Raw genomic sequence first — 10,144 nt, 5'->3', positions numbered from 1 at the left:
TGCTTTGGTTAGATTTCTTTAATAAAAGTCTATACTCTGGATATATTTCAGTTTGGAAATCACATGGACAGTGTTAATAACGTATAAGTTTGAGAACCTGGTCATGGAGAATTAGATGACAACATTTTAGCACCAGTTTTTTAATTTTGGGGTATATTTTGCAGGATTGAAATGTATTTCACCTTCATTTTGAAGGAATTTGCATTGCTTCAAAGTGAGGGGATGGAGCAGGTAGAAATTTTCTCCCCTTCCAAGTTTGCCTCAGCTACAAATTGCTGCAGCATCGCTGATCATAGAACAGGGGACTCAGGATACCATTTTTGAGTAGACTGGAAAAAATTATTTTTGAATTTACTTATTAAGAATCAATTAAAAAGTTAGAGCATTTGATTATTGCAGATTCAGCTGGGGGAGCAGGAGGCAGTCAGTCCACCGCCAACAAATAAATTGCTTGTTATCTGTAGAAGGAAAGCAGGGAGCAAGAACAGCACTGCCCTGCCCGACAGGTGAGCCAGCACAGGGCAAAAGGGAATCTGGAGCTTTGCAAATTAACTTTAAAATTTTATTGAGGCTTCCAACAAAGCAATGCAAGTTTTGAGGGAATGTGCTGGCTTCATTTAGGGTCAACAGAAGTACATGCAATTGTTTGGCGCTCATTTTTACCCTAAGGCAGGAGAGCAGAAAAAACAATGAGGAGCCCTTCCCTTCCTTGGCCAGAAAGTTTCGTTTTAAAACTCCTACCAAGTTTTTCAAATTGCACCTAATACACACAGATCTCAGTAAGTAGATGGTTTGTAGAATGCTGTGCCTGGTTCAAAAGTCTCTGTCCCACCAAATCCCTAGGCTTCAATTTAGAAAAAAAACTTGTAATAGAAACTGTTACAGGCAGTGATTAAAAGAAAACCAGCCAAATGATATATTTAGTATTTTCCCTGTGAGTCAGTTTGGAAGTACTCACAGTTAAAAAGTGAGGACTATCACCAGTCAGCAAAAGTTGTTTGAACCCATGAAGTTTAGAGCGTAGCTTCCATTCCTGCGCCTTGCCTTCAACCATCATGGTAACACAAACGCTGAGGATTTTGTTACCGCAATATCCTCAAGCCAAATAAAATTCTTATTCATGCTTCACTATCTAGAAATTGTATTTAAAAAAAAAATAAAAGAAGAAAGAAGAAAAATGCTACAGCTATTTAGGTAAGTCAGTACATTAAACATTGTGAAAAGAAGCAACACACGGGGTATGTTTCATCTTTTCATTGAAGAAACACTTTGACGGCCACAAGTGTGTGCTGCACACGTACAAACCATCTCTAGATAAACCAGAAAGCAAAAAGAATATTTTCAATTATTTTGTCACTAACAGCTAAGTTTTGTTTTCCGTTCCCTTCTGAAGAAGAACTCCTTCTAAGTCTAGTTTTATTTGGGAATCTACAATCCTTGAAAATCTTAATGTTGGAGAACAAATGGTGAATCTGCCTGGAGCCACAGCCAAAGCTCATCAGCTGCACAGATTTCAGCACTGCAATATTAGCCGCCTTTCAGTCTTGACGATACTTAAAACCATCTTAACTACACATAATATTCTACCATATGAAAGCCTACAGAAAAGGCCTGCTGCTAGAAAACAGAGAATTCTACCCGACCGGAGATGCTAACATTGACAGAAGGAAATGTTTTCATAATATCTCTAATAACACAAAAAAACCACACCGCAAACACAGCAAATGATGATTGAAAATTGTTATAAAGAATAAAACAGTGAAAAAGATAATTTTGGCTACATACAAATTACCGCCAACGTAGGAAGATAAGCAGAATAGCTTAGGCACCGAGATTCATTTGGTCACTGCACAACTTGAGTTGTACTTAGGCAGATGATAAGTGTAATGAAATGTTTAAATTAAGGTATTTCCCCCCATCAAATTGGCCCTGCTGTCTCCATTCCAGCCTTCTAATTTAGCTCCACTTTCGTATTCCCATTGGGCTCCACAGCGCTGGTCTCACTCCTAGGATAGAGCAGCCTCAAACAAGAATTTTGGGTATAGCCTGCAACAAGCATCTAAACCAGGTCTTTTTCAAAGGTTTAGCTAAGCTTTTTTTTTTTTTTTTTTTTTTAAAGAGAAACAGAGCTTTGATGTGTTACCAGTCGTTTGGACATTTTGACTGCCTACTGTAACGCTGACAGTCAGTCAGTACCCGGCCAATGCTCCAGATTAAGTTGTTGCCTTCTGCTCTGCTGTTCTCATAGAGACCAATATATCAAGAGAGTGGGCCCAAGAGAGCTCCTTGGAGTGAAATTAAGCCTACAAAGGGAATTGTGTGCCTGCACAGATATTTGCATGGCAACAAAATTTCTGGAATTCAATAGATTGCTTCTGCAAAAGTCTTTGGGGAAGTAAAAAATAATAATTATTAAAAAAATACCTCTACAGAATGATCGAGAGCTACACACAGAGAAATGCTTTCAAAACACAAGCATTTAATTTTTTTAAATGTTAAGTGAGATGTAAATATGTATGGTAGCAACAAAGTGCCCAAAAGCATACTGAAAACATATTCCATACACAGTTAGCAATAGAAGTCTGTACAAAAGTAATAAAGTTACACAATATAAAAAATACTCCATAACTATAATTTAAAAGAGGGAAAAAAGACAAGGGAATTGATTTCTCAGTTCATATAATTTATTGCAGTTAGCACACAGTTTAAAAATTCACCAACACACCAATAGTACAAAACTAAACAGCATTATAAGTTATTCCCTCCTCAGGAAAATAAAACATACTATGATTGTCAAAGCTAGATGTCAGTCTAAGTTTTAGAACAAAAGAAGAATGTGAAACTAAGGAAAGGAAAAAAGCAATCACTCACGAGGACCACAAAAAAATCCAAGAGAAAGTCCATTTTCCTCAGACACTGATTGTCTTTTCTAACTTAAGAAAAGAATGTAGTTTTAAACCTAGAAACTATTCAAGTAACTAAAGATAACGCTCCAAGGCCATTTTCACAGCTTTTTTTTGTTTTAAATGCCATTACAGCCAAATTAACACACATTTGACCAAATATTTCCAAAACAGTCCAGCAATACACAATGGAGTTTTCCATTCAGTATCTTAAGCACAAAAATAGGCTATGTTTACAGTAGTTAAGGCGATCAAATTTTAAACAAAAGCAGAGAAAAAAAAAAAAGGGAAAAAAAAAAAGGAAAAAACAGCAAACGTTTTCCATGCTACTCCCATAGACCTTATTTGTAAGTGCAAGACAGGAAAACAAACACTGTGCAAAATGCTTTTGACCTGCGTGTTGGTCATTAAAACCACACGTCAGGCTGCAGTCTCTGCTGCTTGGATACGCATAGTCCTTCCCCGGCCCCCCCGGCCCCCCCTGTCACTCAGGCCTGCCCAGGCCTTTCAGCCCGGGGCTTTTTTGCTTTTTTTTTTTTTTTTTCAGTCCACAGCCTCTTTTCAACGGGGGGGAAAAAAAAAAAAAAGAACGACCTATTGTGGTGGAGTGGTGCAGCAGGAATCCTACAAATGCTCATCTGGGGAAATGGACGCACCTCAGTTGGAGCTGGCGTGGGGTCTGTGCAATTAGAAGGGGTCTGGGGTTAGTAAATGCACACCGCACATGCAAATCTCAAAGCCTGGTTGTAAACATTCAAATTTTTCTCCTTGTTAACGTAGCTAAATCGGCAACTCGTAGCTTAAGTTCTTCTCAACTTAAAGACAGTGGGAAAGTAAATTTAAATTAGATAAAATAAAAACAGTGCATTTCTCGTCTTCATAACACTGGCATTTTCAACGGTGTCAGGTTTTTTTCCTAAGGAAATTAAATAATTTTCAACTCACTCGTTAAAGTTATACAATGCAAACAAAGACAAAAATATACTGAAAATCATGCATTTCTGTAGCGTTAATATTTACTTTTCAAGACTCAACTAAGAGCATCAACACAACCTGCCAAGTTCTTTGATACCTCCCCCCGGCCCATGTAATCAATTACAGTATACAATAACAGTAATTCACATTTTTTAAACACACAGTTCATCACTGCTGAAGCTGCAATATCCTTTTTCATCCCAAGCAAACCTTCACGTAAGACAGAGTCCCAGTGATCCCAGTGTACTCTCAGGGTTTTTGTTTTATGTTTTTGTGTTGGTTTTTTTGTGTTTTTTTTTTCCAGTGGGAACTGTCAGAAATCCAGAAGTTGCCATAATAAGTTTTAAGTCAACCGCTTGTTTAAAAATAGATAATCCAGCATTTCAGAAATTTTCCATTTGGGTCTAAAAGCATTCAGGTTTCCAACAGCTAGAAAGGACTCATGCAATTATAGAAATGTAAAGGAACTGACAAAATTGGGAGAGGATTTCTACATTCAGATTTTAAGAGGGACAAAGATCAAGAGTTTAAAAGAACGCAGTGTTTTGGGGAGAATAAAGCCACGTCCAAATTTTTTGAATTGGAGATTCCTTAGAAGTAAAGTATCCGCTGGCTTCTATTCCGAAAAGGGGGAAAAATACGCTCCGCAATTAGTTACTTTGTCGGATTACCTCTACAGTTCATTTTTATTGGAGTGCTAAATTAGTGAAATATTCATGCTGCCTTAAAGTGCAAAAACAAGCTAATAGCCAAACTTTCAGTTCAAGGAAACAAGATTGCTTTTAGACTGTACCACAACTATATAGATTTATATATATATTATTTATATATATAAAAATTTTATTTCCAAAGTTCTTGTGAGCTATCTTCTAAGGTCCAGTCTCTGACAGTAGGTAAGCTCAGTGCTTCGCTTTTGACAGACAATGAGTTCACCAACTCACAGTGAAACTTCCGAATGTGTCTGTAAAGGTCTCCGGACTGTGTGAACCTACGTTCACACCACTTACAAGCATGAGGCTTCTCCCGCGTGTGAACCACTGCGTGGCGGCTCAGGTTGTGGGAGTACTGGAAGCTCTTCCCACACTGGGTGCAAGTGTAGGGTTTTTCACCTGAATGAGTCCTCTCATGACGTTTCAAGGTGTACATGCAAGAAAAAGTCTTACCACACAACGAGCAGGTCGGGACATTGACATCGGTAGCAGGCTTGCTGCGGATCCCGTCCTGCTCTCGAAAGTGCGTGCTTAAATGAATTTGCAGGATGTGGGGGCTAGGAAAGACCTTGTTGCAGAGAGGACACATGAAAATTTGGCCAGCGGGGCTAAGTATGTTTGACACATAAGGGAGCAAGCTGCTGTCCATGTTTCCTTCCACCTGGACTCTCTCATTCTCTGGAGTTATCATTTCATCATCGCTTGCCTTGTCCTCTCTATCTAGCTCCCTCAAGACCGAATCTTCCCTCATCGGAGCCAGGTGGGCCGGCTCGTACTGTACCCTGTTATTAGTGCTCACACTTTCCTTCACAGTGCTATGTTCCATATCATAGTCATTAGTGCCAACATCACTCTCATCACAGGAAGCCTCTTTCTCCACCTTCACCTGAACCAGGCTGTTTCTAAGCATGTCCTGCGAAGAGAAATAAGAACTGTTCAAATTTTCAACTCCTGAAAGGCTGGACTTGACAGACAGGTCCAGCACGCAGTCAACATCTGCTGAATCCCTCACGGAGGTGACAGACCTCTGGGACAAAGACTCTGTTGAGCTGCAGGGGCTGGCTACTGTTTTTCCAGCTGCTGCTGTGTGCGTCTCTGCCTCTCCGCCAGTCTGGGGAATGCCTGCTGAGTCTGAGGGCAATCTCATCCACATGTTCCCAGGCTCAGCCGCCAAGTCCCTTTTGCTAGGCAGGATGTTCAATTTTTCATCTTCTCCGTCGTCTTCATCACTGGGCAAGTCTCCTGGCATGTGGCTGCTGCCGTCGGAGAGGCTCTCCACTTTGTCTGAACAACTTGAGGCATCTTCCTCCTTTTTTGTACTGTCTGCCTCCGTGGTTGCTTTCTCTTTCAGCTTCTTTTTGCAGACTTTGACAATGTCATACATGTGGAGATAACTGGCAGCTGCTAGCACGTCTTCAATGGGCAAGTCTTTGAACTGGAGTTTTCCTTCGTACATGAATTCAAGCAGGAGAGCGAAAGCTGGGGCTGTAACAATGTCGCTGTTCAGATGAACAATGTCCCTTTTGTCCAGCTGGTCCTTGTAAAAGAGGTGGAAATACATGCTGCATGAAGCCAGTACAGCTCTGTGCGCTCGGAACTGGGCATCTCCTACCAGAACAGTGCAATCACAAAGAAAACCCTGATGTCTCTGCTCACTCAGACACTGTAGCAAATGTCTACTGTGGTCAGGAAACTCCATACTGTCTTCATAACCTATAAGCAACAAAATTTTAAAAAATTAAATGTAGGTCAGAATCACAGAACTTATAAATCCAAGTAATTCCACTCTAAAAACCTGGTATTTACATTGCCAGAATTCTGGTAGTGACACCACACAAAGATTATTTAACAGAAATGTACAATGGCAACTCTTTCCCCGGCTGACCACTACAGTTATGATTTCCGTTCTGTGGTAAATAAGCCGGTCCAGTGAGCGCATAGGTACATCTGCTATTTTTTTTTAAGTATCACTGCTGTTCATAAAATCTGTTCAAAAGTTCGGATTTTCTTTTTTTAGAGAACTTCTTCCAGACTGAGTCCCTAGGAGGGCAGACCCTCACAAAAAAAAAAAAAAAAAAAAAAAATTATTAACACGAAGTTTGAGAGATCGCAGAAGTGGCAGAAAAAAATATACCAGATCATCCACCTTCTTTTTAAAGTCAATTTGTAGTAAGAGGAGAGGTTCTCACATGAAAAAATGTTAATATATCCAAATCTGACGGTCTAACATTCATAAACTACAAAAATTATTTACGTGTGTCAATTTATATCAACAGCAAAAATGGACATTTTAACAAATTTAGTTCATGTGGTTTTCTTCTTGTAGTAAGTACAGGTTTTTTTTAAGGTTTTAAACCTTTTCCATACCATACAATAGAACATGAACATTTTTTGCCAACATGCAGAATATACAAAAGAAAGCTAACAACCAAAACGCCAACGAGCACCACTTCCCCAGTGCACAAGGACAGAAATTTCCCTCCCCTCCCACACCAGGCAGAGTTTGCAGTACTAAGCTTTTAAAAAAAAAAAAAGTCATTCAGCCATTCAACGTGAGCATGTGTCCACGTTTAAAAAGAGTATCCCAAGTACTGTTCTTACCCAAGTGTTTTTTTATTTGCCTTTCTTGATGATAAAGACAAAATAAACTTAAAAAAAAGAAGTAAAGATGTAAAAAATCAAATGGAAAGTAAAATATTTTAAAAACCTATGTTAATCTATTCTTCTGTGATTGATAGCAATGGTCTCCCAAACCATCTAAGCAGATCGTGACTCTCCAGGCTGGCAGATATTATTGAAAAACCCTCATCCTTGCAGACCAAGATGTACTAAAACTTACAACACAACCCCTACTATATTCTGTAAAATACCATTGCTAGAGTAAAGCATGAAGATTTACAATACAATCACTTTAAGTGCCCCACAGCCAACATCAATCCTAATCCTTAAGAGGGCTAAAAATAAAGATTGGAGGGCAGCTCACAAGGTAGCTGTGATCAAATTAGGAGGCTGAAAGGACAGAGAGGGACGAAGAAGGAAGCTTATAAACATCTGATCCAGCTGACTGTGGCCATATGGCAGCTGCTGCCCAGATAAAGAGATTAAGAATAGAGGAGTGCGATTACAGCTGTCTGGCCAATTCAGGCAGCTCAAATCTACAAGTTCTAAATTAGTCGCAAATACAAAAACTCCTTCAAATAATTATTGTTACACTAAATAAAAGATTCCAAATGCTACATGCAAGTAAAAAAAGAGGAAACCAGTCAAGCCATTCTCCCGGGTACAAAAGTTTTTAAACACATAACTGATTTCAATCTTTCAGAAGCACTACAGCTGTATGCTACTACATTTCCAAGCTGCTGGATATTTCACCATGTAACGAAAGACTTCCCTTACAAACACATTTTAGCCAGGAAGGTCCTTTTGTAAAAACACACACTCTTGTATATTTCACTAAAACCCCTGTAAAGTAATTTAAAAGATGCAAGACAAGAACATAAAGCAAAACTCTGTTTAGGCTTGCCACTAAATCCATTGCAGTTTTAGTCTCAGAAATTAAGGATGAACTTGCTCTCTTCTTCTTCCAAACCAAGATATTCCCACAATATGCATTAAAGTTAATGCTAACAATGTGCCCAAGAACTGATACTCTCCAATTGTAGCCCAAGCCTTTTGACTAATTCCACTTATCTATTTAATACTCAATTTCATATATTACCTCTAAACTTGGTTAGAAAAGTAATGTGATTTTTTTTCCTAAAATTCAATAAACAACACACCAAAACAGAAATATGCTGTATCTAATCTATTGCTACTCCTACCTTTAGTACACATAAACCTGATTAAGTCCTTTCCTCTGAGTCTTGCTGGCTCCAGGTCTGTTAGATCGGTGGAAAAAAAGCAGACTAGGAGAGACAGATGCAAAGTGGAGATGATGTTAGAGAGGAATGAGATACCTTCTCCACACACAGATCTGCACACACTAACTCCCTGTCTGTGTGTTAGAATAAAAGGCTGAGGGATGGCAGGCTGTCAGCTGCTCTGACATCATGTTCAGATGGAAATGCTACCTCCAGCTGTGCTCCTTTTAATGCCATATGCTACTCCTCTACACTCCTGCCACCAGCTTTTTCTTAGGAGAACTTTTCTCTTCTGTTAGTATAAACAAAATACTTCAAAGTCTCTTTTTTTCAAACTTTCTAACAGGGAGGAAAAAAAAAAAAAAAGAAAATCCTAAACATATGGGGCTCCACTGTATGTGCAGCATAGCAACACTTCTGCCTTAACTTGGAGGACCGCTTTATGTGCTGACAGCGTACCCCAGCCACGGGGTTACCCCAGAAAGCCACACCAGCTCGGTTTTACTGAGCCCAGGGGTTCATTTAAAAGCAGAAATTAACCGGACCTATTTACCACCTCACAGCTCCCCGCTCCGCCGCCGGTCCTTTCAGTTCCAGCGTTTAAGGCAGCGCAAGTGATACCGAGCACCAACTCCGGCTCCTTTCGAGCCGCGGAGCAGCTCCCCTGGCCGGGGCACTACCGCGAGCGCTCGGCTCGGCTCCTACGCCGCTCTTCCCCCGCGGGGGCTGGGGCTGCCCAGCTATTTGACCGCGGCGGCCCCGGGACGCGGCCCCCCCGCCCGAGCGGGAGCCCCGAGCCGCGCGGGCCCCCCCGGTGACACTCACGCGTGTACCCAGCGGGGCGGGTCACCTGCCCGCCGCCGGGCGGGGACAGCCCGCCGCCCCCCGGGACGGGACGGGACGGGCGGGGAGGCGGCGGCGGCGCGCAGCAAGTTCCCGGCGGGCCCGGCCCCGCCATCCCCGCCGGGCGGCGGCAACTTTTGGCCGGGGCTGTGCGTGTCCCCCCCCGGCCCGACACTCCGGTCCGGGGCCCCGGTCCCGCGGGCAGCGCCGCCCCCGCCCGGGGCCGGGCCGTGGCCGGGCGCGCCGGCAGCCGCCCCACGGGGAAGGAAGCAGCTGCCCGGCGCGCAGGAAAAGCCGCCCCCGGGTCACGGCGGCAACAAAAGAAAAGTAACCGGGAGCGTCGCCGGGGCGGCTGGTCCCGCCGCCCGGGGAGCGCTGCCCCCGCCCCTCCGCCCACCCCCAGCCGGACCCGCCGCCAACTCCGCCCGCCCCGCGGGGCCGCAGCGGCCCCGGCCCCGGCGCGGCGGGTGTGTGGGGATGGGGGCAGCGGGACTCACACTGCGCGGCGGCCCGAAGTCCCCGCGCTCCCGCCGCCGCCCGCCGGCTCCTCTTCGCTCACTTGCCGCTCCGGGATCGCGCCTCGCCCCCCGCCCGCCCCCCGCGCCCGCTGGCCGCCGCCCCCCCCGGGCTCCCCCCTGCCGGCGGCTGAGGAGCGAGCGGGGCAGCCGGCGGAGCGAAGCGGGCCCCGCGCTCAGCGGCTCCCCATGGCACCGGCGGGGCGCGGGGGCGGGCGGGGGCCGGGGGCGGGCGGGGGCGCGGGGCGCTCGCGCGGCGGCGGCGGCGGCACAGCCGGGCCCGGCTGCGGCAGACAGATGTTCGCCCCCTCCCTCCCCGCTCCCCACTTCGGACTCCG

General features: G+C 44.0%; 1 protein-coding gene across 4 annotated transcripts; it reads right to left on the bottom strand.

Moving 5' to 3' along the window:
* Positions 1 to 2,662: 2,662 nt before the first annotated feature.
* On the bottom strand, positions 2,663 to 9,875 carry ZBTB18 (zinc finger and BTB domain containing 18). 4 transcript variants are annotated; one of them, XM_033056002.2, is made up of 3 exons: positions 9,789 to 9,875; positions 8,410 to 8,493; positions 2,663 to 6,301 (listed from the first exon to the last, which is right to left on the bottom strand). In XM_033056002.2, the coding sequence occupies exons 2-3, from the start codon at positions 8,420 to 8,422 to the stop codon at positions 4,719 to 4,721; spliced, it is 1,596 nt and encodes a 531-aa protein (XP_032911893.1). In that variant the 5' UTR covers positions 8,423 to 8,493; positions 9,789 to 9,875; the 3' UTR covers positions 2,663 to 4,718. The 4 variants fall into 4 exon arrangements, with proteins under 4 accessions (XP_032911893.1, XP_032911894.1, XP_032911895.1 ...); XM_033056003.2 differs by lacking the exon at positions 8,410 to 8,493; XM_033056004.2 differs by lacking the exons at positions 8,410 to 8,493; positions 9,789 to 9,875 and adding an exon at positions 8,994 to 9,157.
* Positions 9,876 to 10,144: the final 269 nt, after the last annotated feature.

Source organism: Catharus ustulatus, chromosome 3 (genome assembly GCF_009819885.2).
Source record: "Catharus ustulatus isolate bCatUst1 chromosome 3, bCatUst1.pri.v2, whole genome shotgun sequence".
Classification (NCBI taxonomy): Eukaryota; Metazoa; Chordata; class Aves; order Passeriformes; family Turdidae; genus Catharus; species Catharus ustulatus.
This window is presented reverse-complemented; position numbering and strand designations above follow the sequence as displayed.